Genomic DNA, 19,022 nt, shown 5'->3' on the forward strand with positions numbered 1-19,022 from the left:
CCAGAAAAATCAGGGGCAAAACTTAAATTTGTTATTTCCCCCACAGTGCATGTCTTACTAGTTGGTTGGAGGAAGCCTGGCAAAAGTGCTCGGACGGTGAGCAAGAACAGACAGGGGTTTTCTGCGTGTTGACATCCTGGGGGAGCCCTTCCCCGCGAAGGGCTGAAAGGGAGCCAGAGGGAGCGGGGTTGCGGAGTGGGGGCAGTCCCTCTCTGAGTGCATGATCCGGTGGCTTTATTTGTTAGCGTGGTGGGTCCAGGCTGGGAAATGCACACTCAGCAGGGAAAAGGGAAAGAGAGATTGGCGGCAGTTTTATAAAAACAATACAGCTCAAGTCTCCCGCGTGTGCCCCCTCGCTCACCCCGCCAAGGCACAGTCCGGTCAGAAAGGGCTCCCTGGAGCGAGTGCGGCCTCCTAGTTCCCACTAGGAAGAAGTCGGGTATTTGTGACTCGAGGACGCCTTGACCGCTGCACACACCCCCACTGCCGTTCTCTGTCAACCCGCCAGTTCTGAGAGGCGCCTCTCTCTCTCTCTCTGAGCCTTGGACTGGGGTCGCTCGGGGTCACCCCAAATCTGATGATGCCGCTCACCCCGCGCAGCTGGGGACTGGGACTGGCGGGGGTGCGCCAGAGGCAGAGAGGACACGGGGAGGAGGCGACGTGCGCCCGTCGTCGCCCAGCGCCGGGGCTTTCCTCTGCAGCGCTTGCTCCCCCGGGTCCGCGCTGGGCGGGGCTGGCGCCCGGGTCTCGCCTCCCCCCCGCCCTCCCGCCGCCGGGGCCCGGACGCTGGGCTGCCAGCGGCCCCGCCACTGTCCCTTCCGCTCGACCCAAGCATTTGATTCCCGGCCTCGAAGTGCCACCTCCCCACCCAGCGCCTCCTGGGGGTCCGAGAGCCAAGACCTGGGAAACGGGTGAGGGAAAAGAGGCGCCCGGGGGCAGGGCCCGCTCTCGGCGCCAGAGGGCCGGGTCTCCAGCTTGGAGGCGGGGGCTCCCCGCGCGCGGGCGGGCGAAGGAAAAGCTGGACCCGGAGAGAGAGCGCAGCGAGCGCGGGCGCCGCGGGTGCCCCTCCGCCCGGCGCGGGGCCCGCCGGCACCCCCAAGGGGAGCGCGTCTTTGCGCCCAGCCGGGCCCGCGCGCCTTCGGCTGCCCTTCTCCTGTCCCGCCCCTAGCTCTTCCGCCAAAACCCTTGACCAGAGTGTCCTTGCCAACATTCTTAAATGTCTTGTGCCAGCTCTTTGCGCCAGGTAGGAATAAGGCTCTGCTTTCAGGGTGTGTACATAAACGCTAATTCCCAGAAGGTGTAGTGACCTTTTCACCTTCCCCACGAACTCCTTGGGAGGGGGTACGCGGACCTTTACCCTCTCAAGGGCCAGATTGGTGGCCGAAACCTGTTTGTTCCCTGAAATGTCTTTGCTATTCATATCCTCAGAGGCCTTCTGCAGCAGTTCCCGGAAAGCCCTTGGGGGTGGAACTGGGGGGCATCCAGCCCACGGTGAGGACGCGCCGCCGTGGAAGGTGGGGGTGGACAGGAGCTAGAGGACTGGCGTGACAATTGTCTGTGGCCTGGGGTGGGTACCGTGCGAGCCCTGCCAAGAGCCCTCCTCCCCCGCCACTGTTCTCCCTCTCCCGAGAGGCACCGAAACAGGGGCCACTGGACCCCTAATTGCCAACCCCCCGGAACACCTGGGCTCCACAGAGACATGAGGCTGGGCGGGGTCGGGCGACGGCTGCCCCCTAGCTGGAAGGAGCATCACCTCCCACCCTCCGGCGTTCCCTCTGTCCCAGGGCAGAGGGCACCAAATCTCGCTTAACAATGGAGCCCCCGGTGTGCGGAGGGCACCCCGACAAGACTGGCTCCCGGCAGCGCGCCCTGCTAGCGGGCAGAGAGGCCGAGTGCGGCCGCAGCCCAGCCTCGCCCGACCGAGTGGTCTGACTCCGCTTTACGCGGCAGCGACACTGTGGACCCTCGCCCGGCTCTGTGGTGCGTCTCCCACTCCAGCCTAGCTTTCCCGGGTCTCCCCAGATCCGGCCCGGAGCGTCAGGGGCGCCCTGCTGCTCTCTGCCCCAGGTCTCGGGCGGGCACAGAGGAGTGACGCGGCTCGCCCCGCGCTCCTCGCCTCCGCGGGCCGGGGATTCGGAGTTGTGAGAAGCAGCAGCCACCTCCCGGGCGCGCCGCACTCCTCGGCGACTGGATCCCGGGGATCCTCCGCGAGCTGCCCGTCTCTCCCCCAGGGGTCCTGAGCGTGCACGCAGAGGTAGGCTAGCCCGACCCAGTCGCTGGCACCGACCTCGCAGCCTCCTCTCCAAACACACACTCACACCCACACGCCCTGGCTCAGACCCCCAACGCCTCCCTTTCCGCGGAGATCCTTCAGGGCCTCCGGGAGAGAGGGACAGACGGACGGGGGAAGCACACGGAGGGAAACTTGTTCCTCCCAGTCTCCTGTCAGGCAATTACTGGCGAGCCTGTGCCGGCAGAGGGGAGGGAGGAAGCGAGGGAAGGGCTCCAGAAGGGGAGGAGGAGGACGGAGGAGGTGGGGGAGGCGGGGGTGCAGTTGGTGAAACTCCTCTGTCTCCCGCTCATCTTTTCATTGCTTGCTCCTCTCCTTCCGCAGACACCCCGGACCTCCCCAGGGCGCCAGCTCCTCGGCTCCAACGGGTCCAGAAACAAGCCGGATTTTTTTTTTTTTTCTTTCTTTCTGGAAACTGGCTTTGCTGTGATTCCCTACCTCCCTCCTCCCCCGGCTAGCCCCCCCTCCCTTTTTTTTTTTTTTTTTTTTTTTTTTTGAGACATGGCCCGGGCAGTGGCTCCTGGAAGAGGAACAAGTGTGGGAAAAGAGAGAGGAAACCGGAGCTAAATGACAGGATGCAGGCGACTTGAGACACAAAAAGAGAAGCATTTCTCTCGGATCAAGGCATTGCCTCGCTGCTCTCTTTTCTCCAAGACGGACTGAGGATTTTACAGCTCTAGGCGGAGTTGAAGCTCTTCAGATTGTTTAGATTCCCCCTTTGCTCTATTTTCCCCGCACGTTCTCGTTCTCCCGCGCCTGCCTGGGGATCCGGCGAAGGGAGAATGGAGAGGGGGCTGCCGCTCCTCTGCGCCGCGCTCGCAGTCGCCCTCGCCCTGGCCAGCGCTTTTCGCAACGGTAAGTGACAGGCGGAGACGCGTGTGACAGCGCGGCGCCCGGGCTCCCCGGTTGCCCGCGTCCGGCCGGGTTCGGCTTCCCGCCGCAGCCGCGAGACTCACGCAGAGCTGTCGGGGTGAACCGGCAATAGCCACCTCCTGGGCGAAGGAAACTTTCGTCCAGGAGGAGAAATAAAGACATAAGATCAGGCGGTTTAAGGCAGGAAGATTTCAAGTCCACTGCCTCCCTTCTGAAGTTGATTGTTTGGTTATGGGGGTTTTCCTACCTCTGTTACACGGCAGAGCTGCCTACCTTCTAGGATCAGCACACCAATTATCTTAATAATGTTTCCTCCCAAAGGCAATTAGATGAGACTCCCTTTCAAAAATTTGATGGCTGTTGAAAGTTAATGCACACTTTACCAGGAGAACTTCCTGGTTCTTTTGCAGCTCTTCGAAACCGTTTCCTCTGGTGGGTGCCTGCAAGAGATAGCGGTTTTTTGGTTGATGGAACTCTCTCCTCCGCCTTTGCAAATCACCCCTAATCTGTCTGAAGTATGAATGAAAGTTACGTAGTGTCAATAAAGGAATCTGATATATACAGTGTAAAACACCAGGATATCTGAAAATCCCTAACCTAGTTGCAGCTTCCCCTTAGCTTTTAAAACCACTCACTGTTAAGTAAATGAAAGACGGCTGGGTTATAAACAGTATCCCCTAATCTAAATAATGTGTTTAAAAATGTGATCTGGTTGTAGGCGTGTTTAACTTACACTTTAAAGTAGGTGAAGGCAAGGGTATGAGATTATCTTTACAGTAAGTCTTCAGCAATTATTATTAACTAATTATCAAATATTTACTTTTGTCTGGCTTAGATTTCAATCAAAGTAATTAGAAGAAAAGCACACCCACTACTTACTGTGGTATATTGTTTTAATAAGAGACCACAAGTGGAGGGGTTCATACCAGGAGGAATTTAAATCACATCTTTATGATGGAAGTTAATCTCTCTAATATGCTTTTTGGAGGTTTTGTGATTGAAGCAATAGATTTCCCCCCAACAGCTACCAAGCAGTGTTCTAAATGATATGCTTAGAGGCAACACACACACACACACACACACACACACACACACACCCATGAATGTGGAGTTCAATTTATTAATGAATCCGAGTTGGTGGCATCTTTCTATAATCTGGCAAAGGATGAAATAACATTCTCCTCCAATTGAAAGAGGTCAAGTGGTTAGACTTTAGAAATTACAGTAACCCAGCCTCTGCTCTCTACAACTCCTGAGATTAAATCCGGAGTCAAGATGTTCACAGGATGGATTTGAAACCTAATGCAAATAGCTTCCAGACTTTAGGTTGTGGTCTCCACGTATACGTGTGTATATATATAATATATTTTCAAATTTTCTTAGCAGAAATCTGGGGAATGCTGAGAACCTGAGCTTCAGTCTGTGAGCTTGACTGGTTGAAGCCATGTTGCTAGGCTTGCAGTGACCAGAGCCAGTAAATGCCTCCGTAACACAGCAGACCTCTTAAAGCCATGTCCACCTCCTCGGAGTACCAGTGTCTGCTAAATTAATTCATTAACCTTATTTAGGTCTAATGGTCCAGAGTCATTAGAAATTGCTCTTTCTTAATCAACTGTTAGAGAGATTTAACAGAGCCAGGGAGTCTAGCAGTCCACATTATCTTATTACACTGTCACTTTCTCAGAAGTCACAGATTAAAGAGCTCTGGTGTGGTACCGAGTCTACCTAAATGTCTTCTGAAGTGACTCTGTGGAGTGACTAGAAGCAGTGCTGTTTTATTTCACTCCTCTAACGGATGCCAGACACTGCCATGATGTTTGTATAGAGCTGGAGGGGACTTAATGAGATGGGGTCACTCTCCAAGTTTTCTGCACACTGAAAATAATGGAAGAGCCTCACTAGAATCACATAACAGAGTCCAATATGATCATTAGTTGAGATTCCGAACTCCAGTTGCAACATTTCTTCTTGGCAAACCTTAAGTTTTTAAAAGCCAAGGCAAAGGAAACCAGTATAAGGGTACCCCCAGTCTACAATACATGGTCAGAAACATCTAGCAATTGAGAAAAACAATATGATTTATATTGTCTTCTTTTTAATTTATGGGAAATGATTTCTGCAATGCATGTAGCTTTATGCATTTTTGATGTGCACTTCATCTTTCATTTCCATTTGACCTGGTTTTCCTGTAATAAAATTCTGTAGATTTATAAATTCATGCTGAGAGCAAAGAATGCCATTCTCTTTCCACAGGGAATCTATTAGATGCAATATTAAAATCTATATATACCATTACTGAAAATTTGTGATTGATAGGCTTATATATTTCACTGCTTTCATACCTATTCCTCTAACATAGTTTATGCACCAAATTTTTATTGCTTAAAATTAAGCATCAATAAATGTGGCAGCATTTCAGGCTGAGACTCTCCAGCATGAAATCCATCATAAAAAGTGACAATGAGAATCTACACTGAACAATAAAGCAGCCCAGTGACTGGTTTATTTGGCTCTCAGTGAATCACTTCCGCATTCGGGTTTTTTGAAATGAAGGCTCAAAACTAGTTAGCTCACCTTTCCCAGAATGTGAGACCATGGTTTACCATATGTGACACCCAGAACTCAGTGTGGTGGGTTTTTTTCCCCCAACATCTAGGTAATTAGAATTAATGCTGTGTGGCTATTTATTTTTCTTTCTGCCCAGTTGCTTTGATCTGGTCTCTAAGACTGAACAACTTTACCTGGAGCAGTAGAGCAGAATTATTTCTGCTTCACCAAATACACTTTGTTCTCTGCTGCTCTGGATCTCCCGAGCAGAGATAACTCAAAATCACTTAGATTTATGGGCAGATAAAACAACAACACAAAAGGTTTGGCTTTAAGCCAATCAAAGTCTTGGATGACAATCCCCACTGATCAATGACAGAGACCAGACTTATCATCAAAAAGCCACACAAGGGGTCGAATAGCTTCTTTTAGTCACCTTCCACTCAGAACTTGCTACTTAATGCGATTACACTTCTTGGGGGATAATTAAGTCTAGCAGAAGCTCCCTGGGGACCATGTTAACATCCATTGAGAGGATTTAATGTTTTTAACGCTAGAAGACCTTTTTCTTGGGAAGGAACTTTGTAGGGGGTAAGGGTGGAGTCCTGTCAGATCTCAGTCTACTTTTCTCCTGAGCTAACCTTCCTGGGATCAAAGAGTGTTCCTTCGCAGCCGGGTTGTATGAAGGCCACCTGAAGGACCCACGGGGAGGTCCCCCTAAAAAGTTATGCAATAATAACCAGTAATTTATATGTAAAGCCAGAATACTTAAGGGGTTGTCAGGGAAAGATTTACCAAAATGTTATTTTTATTACAGATAAGTGTGGCGATACGATAAAAATTGAAAGCCCCGGGTACCTTACGTCTCCTGGTTATCCTCATTCTTATCATCCAAGTGAAAAATGTGAATGGCTGATTCGGGCTCCCGACCCGTACCAGAGGATTATGATCAACTTCAACCCTCACTTTGATTTGGAGGACAGAGACTGCAAGTAAGTGGGAAAGTATTTGAACAGGGCACCACACCACCATCTAGTGGTCATGGATGTCTAAGGGGGGAAAGCCTGTGTGTACAGTACCGGATGTAAACGGATCCAGGAGGGATTCTAATCTAGGCCAGATCCTGTGTCAATGGTATGGAAATTAAATTATGTTAAGCGATTTCTGAGTTCCCCAAACTAGGAATATTATGTTGAAAAGCATAATCTCTCATATTCTTTTTCCTGTTAACACTTTTGGTTTCAGAACTCTTTCGTTAAGAAATGTGTCTATGTGCTTCTTTTTCTCCCCTGAAAAGGGGAAGAACTAGAAATCCCAACTTTCACTTGGGTTTTTATTAAATATTGTGGATTACTAGTATATATAGCATCAACAGATGACGAGGCTGGATATTTTTTAACAAATCTGTGACACATTTTGTGAGTTAAGGACTGTATCTTATTGAGTTGGACATGACAAAAGCAAATTGTCACTGAATAAAAATGAGGCATATAGGGTAAGTTGGATGAGGAGGTTTTTTTTAGTAGATTAATGACTGCAAGTCTCATGGGAAATGCAAAAAAAATTGTTAATGCACAGTGAATACAATGGGACTCAAATATAAATTGGTATTTCATCCACCTGCTTTAGTCTTGCTAACTCCTTCTATTGTTAAGTGACTAAGCATCAATTTATGCCAGATTTCATTATTATGAAAACATTCTCACTATAGAGACAGTCTATATTTCCTCACTTTATGTGAAAGAACTAGTTGTGCAGGTTTTTCTTTGCACAGTATGGAAAATGTGTTTTAACTTTGCAAGCGCAAGCAGTCCACTCAGGTGCAGGTTTGCTCTTCTCTGAACACCCAGCAGACCGCTTGTCTCTGTCTTGCCCACATTACCCCATTCTGCCAACCTGCACAGGGTATATTCTCCAGATACTTGAACCTGCATATCTCTCTTCAGTGAAGTTAGGATATAGAAATAGTTTTAGCAAAGGAAAACAATCTACTTAAATGTCAAATCTAAAGTGTTTCTCAGGGACTGATACGTTTTCCGAACTTTTAAAATGGGCCAGTTTGATATAATTGTATACAATGCAAATAGGCTACAATTTCCATTGGATATAAACATTATTGTGCAGGCACATTCATTATTAAAAAATGTTCTATTTGCAAACACATAGCCCTTTTAGGGAAGAGCAGAATGATATGAAAAGTTTCCCACTTGTAGGTGGTCCTTAACCACCTGTTGAGTTGGTGGGGTAAAACTAGTGTTTCATGGGCAGGGAAATGAGGTCATCTGGTTAATTCAACTTTCTGGTGCCTAGAGAATTAGCATGCATTCATCGATCAATTTCCAAATAATCAGCATACACTACAGTGTAATAGAATTATGACGATTCCAATTGAATCCTTGTTCTGTGCTTCAGGGCTTTATGTGGACTTCTTAATCTTGTATGAAAGTTGCCATTAACAGTGTTCCAGTGACTGCTAGGAAACAGGGAGTTTGTTGTTACTGTTGACTTTATTCTGTATGGCGATTTTACAATGTCAATCACTTAGACAACCTGGAGATTTGTTTCTCTTTCATTTTGTTTTAGTTTGCTGTGTTTTATTTTTTTGCTTTTTGACAATACTTAAGCTACTCTAAAAGATATTTTTAAGAAACGCAACATAAAACATAAAACACACTCAAGTAATAACATTATTCCCAAAGACAGGGTGCCATTACATTTTAGTAAACTCATATCTGCTAAATCCTGATCTGAGAGTTGTGACCATGTCTGTGTATAATATAATAGTTAAAAAATTCAGAATAATCAGGAGCCGCTAGTGGTGGTATGCTGGTCAATGTCGAATGACCGGATCATGGAAGGGGGTGGGTCAAGTCCTCATTGGTAATATTTACCAATTTCTGTAGTGTAAATATTCCCACCGTGACCAGTTTCAAACTATCCATGTGAGGTCACTGTCCACAGACTTGTGTACCTGTGTACTCCTAAAGAGACGTGTGCGATGGGTCCTTGTGAGCTGGTGCAAACCAGTTCCAGCACATAACTGGGGAAGCCAGTCAAGTGAGTTAATACATGTTAAGTGCTTATAACAGTGTCTGACACACAGTAGATCTTCAAAAACTATTTGCCATACCATGATGTGAGGTGGAGTATGGTGGAATTGGGACCTTCTCAGTCTCCTCCTTCCTTCCTTCCTTCCTTCCTTCCTTCCTTCCTTCCTTCCTTCCTTCCTTTCTTTTTCTTTCTTTCTTTCTTTCTTTCTTTCTTTCTTCATTTTGAGGCCTTCTTTTTTTTTTAACTTTATTTATTTTGAGATAGAGAGAAGGAATGTGCACACATGAGTGGGGGCAGGGGTGCAGGGAGCAGAGGCAGAAGCCGAGAATCCCAAGGTGACTCCATGCTGAGCATGGCACCCGAGGTGGGGCTTAATCCCAGGTCCTTGAGATCATGACCAGAGCTGAAATCAAGAGTCTGATGCTTAACCAGCTGAGCCACCCAGGCACCCCTCAGTTTTCTTTTTGAAAAATGACAAGAAAATGGATAATTACTATTTTTAGGAAGGGACAATTTTAGTGACATCAGCATGGTATTCAAGAAACTGACGTGGGTAAGAAGATTGTTTCTGTCATTTTGCTGATGAGACTTTTTTTAAGGCTCCAGAGTGAAATGCTTTTTAATGGTAGCAACTGAGGGTTTGTTCTCTCTGAAGGTGCCATCTCCTGGCCAGCCTTGAAAGACTGATATATTTAGCCTGATGAAGTCAATGGAGATTATGGCATAGAAAATATCTTTCACCCACATTTGGAAGTGCTGCTACCTGGTTGTTTTATCAATGAAAATTCCAAGAATGATAGAGGAAGAGCAACTGAAGTCATTGCTGTCACTATCTGTCCAGGCTGGTCCACATGACTCCTGGTCACAGTTGAAGGTTGCAGTTGAGATTCTACAAATGGGGCACAATTCTTACAGTCTTTTGTGAAGGCTGCAAGAAGAATCCACAGCTTTAAAGTTAAAATTCCCTACAAAAGTAGAAAATACCAATAACCCTTGGAAGAACAAATTCATAGACTTCAAAGTTTTACGTTGAATGTGCAAAAGCATAGTTTTGTTTTTGTTTTTTATTACAGTGGTGTGGGTTTTTGTTTTTGTTTTGAAATTCATACTAGGGTACTTCCATAAAAGGAATTTGAGAGCATACACAATTAGGTACACCAAACCACATTCAACCACCTAGCAAGCTTGTAGTTACCATTCCTGTTGAGATCAAGCTAATTGTCTTATTTGAGATATTTAATATTTCTCCCTGTTTCAGCTATATTATACGTCTAATAGCAATAACAAGTACTTGCTTTAACAATGTCATTGGGTTATTGGCAAGATAAAATGGGGTAGTGGATACAAAAGCCCTTTGAAAAGTTGAAAGCTTCTCTCAAAAGAAGTTATCGTCACTCTTATGATATCTCATACAACTTGGTGAGGGTTAGAACATTTGGAAATATGAAACTTAAGCATATGTCAAACTAAATATCTAGATCCAGTAATGGAATGATCTGCATAAAATACACCCGGCAACTGCCCTTCAAACCATCTAGTATTTGTACAGTCAACTTCCACCACGTGAAAGCTTAAGAAATCGATTCCTTAGCACATTTTCTTGTTGAGAAACTTCCTTAAAAGCCAAGTAAATAATTTTCTTTGTTGAGTGTAGGGATGGATAAGTAACTAAATAGATGAATTCTGGGAGGGAAATTATTCTTATTTACATTTGTATTGTTTTATTTATAATTAAATTAAAAACTATTTCATAGTTTTAACCACACAGCAACATGTAGACAGTTACAACTTTTCATGTGAAGAGCACGGAGACTGACCCAAAGCATAAACAAACGATGAACCTAACCTTACAAAGAGTTTTTAGAGTGAATATCAAGGGGCGTTATTTCCTTAGGAAAAATGAATGTTTGGGTTGTGCCTGATAGTTTTAAAAAGCAATAATCTATGTTTCAGGTTCCGTTATGAGTCAGGTTTCATGACAAATAAGCATCAAAAACATAATATTATAACTCCCTGAATTCTTTTATTGAACAAAGTGTGGTATCAATCAATCAATCCATGGAGCAGGAGAACATCTGTCTGTGGGCTAACATTGTGCGAGATGTGTCACAACACTGTCTCATTTTATTGTTATGTTGATTAAAGGTGGCTTGAGAATGTTCTGAAGGAGAAGGTGTGGAGGGAATGCACTAGCAAAATCCTCTATGCTTGTGAACTGTCAAGGCAAAGTTACAAGCAGAAAAGAAAGAAAAAAGCAACCTGCTGAGTGTTCTTTGGAAAGCAATGTTCATTGTGCACTGTAAATGGTTTTCTACATCTACATTGAGCTAGTTAGATCTTACTCAACGATAATTTTCTTCGGTGGTAACGCAGACATCTTGAATCTCATAAAACTTTATATCTGCATAATAAACAAGAATGTCATTGATACAGTAGTTAGAATTTATGGAACTTTTCCGGTTTCCCAGCAATGCAAACTATCAGCATGATAATTTATAATGGGTTGTGACAAATACTGCTGAGCAAAGAGGTGTGTGATTACATTCAGATCAGATGTCCTCATCTGGGGAGCAATAAAAATTTCACAGACGTTGGGTTAAAAACATTAAGAAAATGAATGTGGAGCTCCAGAAAGAGTCTAAAAAGGTGGTAGTATTGGAGGGAGAAAGCTCAGTAGTGGCCTTTTTACTCACTGGTTCCTGACTTCAGTGCCTGATTTGTTGGTGCTGCTTTGTAGGATTTCACCGAGACACAGGCTAAGCTGGTATAGATGCTTTTCTGTCTATAACTTAGATGTGTAATCCCTTCTTAGTGGAACCAAAAATAGGTGGGTTTTTTTTTCCCTGATTCAATGCAATCAAAGGGAGATTTCACTTTTGTAACTTCATATGAAGTTTAACTACAAGAAAATTTTAACTAAATCGAGATGATATTCAAGTTTTCAAATTTTGTTGGAATAAATCACACATCGCTTCTTTAATGCTACTTTTAAAACTACCTAAGTTGTTACAAACTTCGAAACACTGGTCTTTTCATTTATTTTCATGGACTATAAATTCACTGAATGAAAATTAATCTCCCATTAGTTTCTCAGATCTGATCGTTTCCACAAATTTAATTATACAGTGGTCGCTTTGTCATTTATTGGCAATTGGGGAATATAAGTTCCATTTCTGGTTTCCTTGAGTACTAGTTTTTGTTTCGATCCTTTCTTTTTTTACTTTGTTCAGCATGGGTTTTTTCATTCATTTTGATTTTTTAAAATGCTGCACTAAAATATTATTTACCTTGATTGGGGAGGTTTTAGCTTTCTGTATTTGAGGTGAGTGTCTTACTCTAGTCCCAGTCTTGTGTTTTAGAGTATCACTTAGACCAAAACGAAGTCTTGGTTTTATGGAAAACAGTGAGTATTTTAAGCCAAAATATTTCTCCATTTTCTGTATTAAATATAGAGGTATATGTACTTTTAATTTAATTAAAGGACAATATGTATGTAGAAAAAGACACGCAGTGTAAAGTTTGAAAACATTTTACAAGGGGAGCACAACAATATAACCAATCCAGAGTAAACATTTCCAGCCTCCTACGAAGAATTTCCCCTTATGTCCAACTAGCCTTTGGCTTCAAGGACGACTATGTCCTAACTTGTGTGATTGCAGTTTTATAAATTTCAAAATGAGACAAAACTAAACTATAGTCTTAGAAATCTGTAGGCACTATCCTTTGAATGTGGTAAAACTCTTTGGAAGAGAGATGGAACAATGCATACTCTTCCCTTTCTAATAAAAAAAGAAAAACAGAGTCATACTGAAGTGTATTCTAATGTTTTTCAGTGATTGAAATATCCTGTATGCGTTACATATACTCTAGGTATGGTAAAATACACACAGAATTTTCCATCTAGGGCTTAATTTAGATGCAAGGCAAATACAGAAAAATCTTCCCTTGCTTTATATTTCAGTTTTTCATGGTCGGTTTTCATCTCAAGTAACTTCCCAACATGAGCTGTGTGGGAGGCACCAGCACCAAGCTCAATTCAATTAAACAATCTTTGAGTGGATACAATGAACCCTTCTCAGAACAGCCGCTGGACAATGCTGTTGCTACCACCTGCAGCCTCCCTGGTTACTGCTCAGGCAGATAATTATCTACTTTCTTCTTTTTGATTTTTTTTCCCTATTAGCGCTGATTTAATTTGAGCAAAACCCCATGTGTTTAATAAAATTAATGTTCTTTATTATTTTTTACTATAAGCAATCACATTTGATCATAATGAATTTTGAGTATTACAAGGTTGTTGGGCATTAGCATCTCTGTAATTTGAAAGAAACAACCTTTATGAGAAGCTAAAAGAGAAGGTTAGTTGAAATCTTACCAAGTTGAATCAACATGTGCATGGCATTTCCAACCAGATTTCACTTGGGGAGCAGACACTTAAAAATCGATCCAAGTGAGACATATGCCTTCAGCCGGCATGCATATTCTCAGCTCCTTTTTTTCCAGCACAAAACTTGATACTTGCATGCATGCTGACATACTCCGGCAGAAGCACACACACAAACACATATGTGCATGTGTGTGTGCGCTTGTAAAGGAGGCTACAAAATAAACTTAACTAATTGCCGTTGTAGTATTCATCAAGGCTGATCATTAAGCCCAAAGAAGAACAAGAGACAAGATTAGTGTTCAGATCAGGTTCCAAATGCCTCCTAATTGGGTGTTTGTAATCAATCCTGATTGTAGGAGTCAGTGACTTGGCAGAACATAGCACCTCAAAAAAAGATTTTTCCTGCTATTCTGTGGTTGATGGAACTGTGTCTAGTATCTAGGTCAGTTAGGGATGGCATGAGGTCAGGATGACTCTCAGATTGGCTGTGAAGCATGCCAAACACATTATGCTGGCTTATGGCTGAAATCACTTAGTCTTTGCCGTAGTTTAGCAACTGAACTTCCTTCATTGAGAACTCTACGAAATTCTGCAGAAGAGCAGAGAGGAAAAATCATCTTTTGGCTTCTCTCCACTCAATTGCCTTTTAACTGAGTTTTTCTCCTGCTCGAGCCTAGGTCTATATTGTACACATCTTATATCTTATTCAGTCACCATGTTTGTTTGTTTTTTTTTTTTCCTTTAATTTAAATAATCAGTGGAGTGTTTAGGAAGGAATGGCCGTGGCTGGTTCTTCCTGTTGGGTCCTCACTCTATACCCACCATGACACCCACTAAGCAATCTGTGCACACAGTATCACTCAGTCTTCCTGTGATCCCCATTTTACAGATGGCAGCACTGAGGTTTAGAAAAGTTAGATTAACAGAGCCCGAATGTTCAGCGGCTGCCCCAACTACCTTTCCACCTTTGTGACTGATGGGGCTTGGGACGTGCCTTTTGAAGGGGGTACCTTTTATGAAGAGTTGCGAGCTCATGTGGTATTCTAACAGCTGTTTTCTTCTATGAAATACCTCACAAAACTTTGAATACAAACCAACTCATCCTGAGGAAGGACTTCATTTTTAAACTCTCCCTTCAGATTAGGTAAAAACTGCTAAAAACTGTGCACAGAAACTTCCAACCAATTGCTGATTTTCCACTCAGTAAAAACTTGCCTGAACCTGGGGATGAAATCCTGGTGGAAAATATCTAAATTCCAGTCCCTTTGGTTGGTGGAGGTTGAAAGCACAAAGCACATACAAACACAATATTTACTTAAAGCCTGATAACCAGGCAGCACAAGGGTTTGGTTTATACAGTTGGTTCAAAGGGACTTGTGAGATCCCAGCTGCCTGCAGCGCTTCCTCACAGACCCGGAAGTCAGAAGGCTGCCTTGTCTTCCAAGCACAGCTCATTTACTTCATCTCAGGCAAATGTCAGGAAAGTTTTGCTCTCCCACATCTCCCCTATTTGTAAAATTTCAGTACTTGTATTTGCCATGGCGACTCTGTAAGGGTTAAGAGGGAGAATGCTTGCCCAGGCACTGGATTCCTATGAGAAACAGAAGAGTGTTTTTTGAGAAGAAACAGATGCTTCAGAGTATTTTGTTTTTATCTGGTCAGATACTTGTATAATCAGCCGGCCAGGTTGGAGGTGATGGCTTGTTGCTTCTGTGAGTGAGTGGCATGTCACGGAGAGAGCAGCCAGTCCCGGTCTGAAAGAGGATGCTAAATGTCTCCTTATTCGAGCTCTTAAATTTCTTTAGAACAGCCAGAGGTGGCAAAGGCCAGTCAATATATTCCCGATTCCAACTCCTTGCCTGACTCTCCAACCCACAGATGCTACGGGCCGGGAAGCTCTTGTGTATAATAGAAACAGTCACTGAAATGGCATGGAAAAAAATAAAATGCGGTCGAAATCTTAGTCCTTCAGAGATAATTTTTTAAAAAATTAAAAGCACTAAATTCCCAAATTTAAAGAAAAAAAGAACATGGTCTTGAGTCGAAGAAAATAAAGGAAGCCCCACAAGCTTGGTAGCCTGACTTCCTCTCACTTGAGGTGATGTTGTTTTAGATGGAGTGACACCTGACAAATGAGGCTGCGGTTTGACCTTTTCTCTCGGTTCAGACCTGCCTGTCTGTTCTTGAAAAACTTGGGAAAGTGGGCATTTATTTGTAACACAGTTGGCCACAAAAAAAGATGATTAGAATGTATGAAAATTTTAATTTCTGGATCAATCCGCTCTTGGAAAAAATGGCAGCCACCAGAAAAGACAAATCCTCACGAATTTGACAGTGAGACTGTATTACACAGGCGCTCTCACCTACCACCCATCTGTCCGGGTTCTTCATTCTGACTGGATAGGTAAGGATTTGCTGCCCCATTAGGTGGTGAGCTCTTTGAAGGCAGACACCATGTCTTACTTGAATCTCTACCCTCTACGTCCCCACAATGCTCTGCACATAGCAGTTTAGTGGAACGCCACAGCTGACAGTTTTATCAAAACTGAGGTCTGGAAGCAAACAGTGTTGCCCCGAGTCGAGTCTGTGGTTCACCGTAGGCAGTCTGGAGGAGAGAATAGCAAAGTTCACTGAAGGGAGAGCAAAAGGGGCAATTTTGATAACTACTCAAGTGGGTGGTCAGTTGGTCTGAGAGCCAGTCTTTCGAAAAGACTTGGCAGCAGCCACTTCCTGGGTATAGGTGGTAGCCGCATTTTTGCGTTCTCGAGATCTGTCCAGGTTCCTCTTCCTCCATCCCACCCACCCAGTCAGAGACATCAGAACTGGGACTTGGGGCCACAGTGCGCAGCCACACAGGCAAGGCCTGCAGGTGGTCTGGAGAGCGACGGAGTTGGAGCGGCGGGCCCCCCGCGTGCGCAGCCAGCTGCTCTTCCACTGTCTGTTTGAGACGCCTTTTAGCTCTGGCTCTGTTGAGCCAAAACATCACCCAAACTGCCTTAACAGCCTCTTCACTTCTGCAAGAGGTAGCCCATAACTTTACTTTTCATTGAAGATTCTTGACCCTGGGCAGAGGGAAGAGTGGCGTTTTTAGCACTGATTGGATTTTTCTTTCTTTCTTTTTCTTTTTTTTTTTTAAAGATTTTATTTATTTGAGAGAGAGAGAGAGAGTGCGAGTAGGAGGGGTGGGCAGAGGGAGAGGAAGAAGCAGATTCCCTGCTGAGCAGAAAGCCTGACACAGGGCTGGATCCCAGGATCCTGGGATCATGACCTGAGCCAAAGGCAGACGCTTAACCTACTGAGCCACCCAGGCCCCCCCTCCCTTTTTTTAAGGAAAAATTTTACGTTTTCCTTATCCTTTATTCCACTGCCAATTTCTTTGTCCCTGAGTAACTGTTAGGTGATCGTGGTTCAGTCCTTTAAGACACATCCTCGTTTCCTTCTTTAGCTCATCTAGTCTCATACCATGTGTGCGTTAGTTCATTAACTCAAGCTGGGGATTTCTGATTGTCAGGGGACTCTGTTAGCAGCTCCTGCAAAAAGTGTTCTGGCGAGGATCAGAGGCATTTGGATCATAATTGCACGTCTGCCCTTCATCCCCATGTGTGAGGCAGGATTCGGGGCGGGAGGACTGGCTCCCAGTCTGTGCTCGGCTTGGCTATGGCGCTGTGAACACCGTGGCTTTGACGGTGTCAACCAGTGCAGCTCAGGGAGATGTAGCATTAGGCTCCGATGGACCCCCACAGCCCAGACACGGCCTCGGTTCATCTTTTTCCTTCTCTTTCCTTCCCCTACCTATGTCAGTGACACAGTGTTGATGACATAATGAAGGTGGAAGTATCTTATGATACAAGAGAAATATGTTAAATAAAGCCTAGGTCGTACTATAGCAGGAAGTGCATCCGGAGGTTTTGTTCCTTAAAATAAGTTCAGACTGTAAACAATAACGTCCGCATCCTCACGAGGAGGCACTTGTAAATATTTCAAAAGCACTGCACATGTCCGCGGCAGAGATGGTATCTCATGTTCAGCATGCATTCAGCAAACAAGAGTTCCTGAATGTTCTTAGAATAAGTTGGCTGGATAAGTGGTTATAATGGCCGTCTTCTAAAACTCCTGATGGGTGGAGTTTCTGGAAAAATCCCACAGAAGATGCTATCTCAATCTCACAAACTTGATAATAGCATTAATGGCTTTTTCTCACGTGTTCCTGAGAACTTATAAATATATTTGGCACATCCAGATGATAAAGCAGTCCATACTTTATGTAAGGTGGAAGCCAGGATCATGGTGACTCCGACAGACGGGATGTCAGTCCTTTCCAAGCAGTTAACGAAAAGCCATTATATTCGTGTGTAAGAAAGAGGAAATTAGGTGGATTTTGTATTATAAATTCATAGAGAAAAGCAACTGGGAAAATACATGTTTTTAAATTAATGGTCCATCCCATTCTTGTCCCTGTCCCTCTACTTCTGGTGGCCCCAGGTCCTTTAACTTTGCCATCTCCTTCCTCCATTTCTGGTTGTGACAGATTTCCCAATAGTGAGGAAGGTCCCTGTGACTATGATGAAAAGCCACTTCATCTAGCAGAAGGGGTTTGCTTTCCTTCTTGTGGGACGATTGTGGGCCTCCTCAGGTCAAATAGATTCTGTAGGACTTCCTTACTCATGAGTAAAAAAGAAGTCCTCCCGGGAACTTGTTACCCTTCAAACCTTCATCCTCTGCCTTCCCTATTACTGCCACCGGTACTGAAAGGACCATCTACACTCTACTGCTCTACCTTCTCACTTAACTCTTTTCAACATCATTCCTATCCCCTCCAGTGGACTGAAACCACTTGCTTAACTGTTCCATTCCAATGGAACATCCCAAATTACTCTTCTAACCCCCAGATCATTGGCTTTGCCTTGACCCTGATTTCCACTCCCTTTGTACAACATTATACGCAATGGGCTACTCTCTGTACATTGGAGCTTTCTTCTTCCCTGCATCTTGTCATACTGCACCATCTTGGATTCCTCCCTACCTCTCTTTTTGGATTTTCTCTTTCTCCTCTAAAGCTAAAGACAGACATTGGCCAAGGTTTTGCCTTTGCCCTGAATGTCTTCTCCCTGAATAGCTTTATTGATCTTAGCTACTCAGCTCAGATAATACCCAAATTTCTGTCCAGCCCTACATTTGACCTAAGCATTGGACTCAAACCTCCAAATCCATTCCAGACAATGTTGACTGCCTGAGTGGTAGACCATAGCCACAAATGAAAAAATCAGACTTTGCACCACCCCTGCTTTTTCTTTCTCTTATTGACGCCTTCCTTTCTTGTGTATCCAAACTTGACATTCTGGAATGTCTCCCAATTTCTATTTGTCAGTTGTACAGTCAGTTTAAGGCCTCTAAATTACAAATCTACAATACCCTTCGTGTCTATCTTTTCTGTTCCATTTCTACTACTACTGCTCAAATCCTAACACTTTTTAACTCATTCTCGGTGCTATTAGCATTAGCCTCATTAAGGGACTTTTCTCAATTCTTCCTCTTTGCTTAGAAGCCTTAAGCTTCCCATTCCCTGCCCTACTTCTGTCTGTGCTTCTCAGTCTTCTACAACATAACTTCGTCCTGTGCCTCTGGTCTATCTCCTGTGGCTCCCTGATATATTCTTCCCAAAATATTTTGTAGTTCTTTAGACACCCCTGCTTTCTCACCCCATGTCTATTCATTGGATGTTTTCTTCACATACCTTGTGTCCCTGTCAAAAATGTACATCATTCTAGTTCCATCTGAAATCCTTCCTTTGTAAAGCCATTTCTGATAACCAACTACAATTTAAATGTGGTCTCTCTTTCTCTGTCATCCAACACCCACAAGAATTGTGTTTCT

General features: G+C 44.2%; 1 protein-coding gene across 4 annotated transcripts in view; it reads left to right on the plus strand.

Annotated features, from left to right (window-relative positions):
• Positions 1-2,761: 2,761 nt before the first annotated feature.
• The window catches only part of NRP1 (neuropilin 1), a 134,872-nt gene continuing 118,611 nt past the window's right edge, over positions 2,762-19,022 (plus strand). For all 4 annotated transcript variants that reach the window (XM_040645270.1, XM_008683906.2, XM_008683907.2 and 1 more), the window contains exons 1-2: positions 2,762-3,145; positions 6,528-6,702. In XM_040645270.1, the coding sequence (XP_040501204.1) occupies positions 3,073-3,145; positions 6,528-6,702 (248 nt within the window). In that variant the 5' untranslated portion in view covers positions 2,762-3,072. The remainder of the gene's footprint in view (positions 3,146-6,527; positions 6,703-19,022) is intronic.

This window comes from Ursus maritimus, unplaced genomic scaffold (assembly GCF_017311325.1).
Source record: "Ursus maritimus isolate PB19 unplaced genomic scaffold, ASM1731132v1 scaffold_31, whole genome shotgun sequence".
Taxonomy (NCBI): Eukaryota; Metazoa; Chordata; class Mammalia; order Carnivora; family Ursidae; genus Ursus; species Ursus maritimus.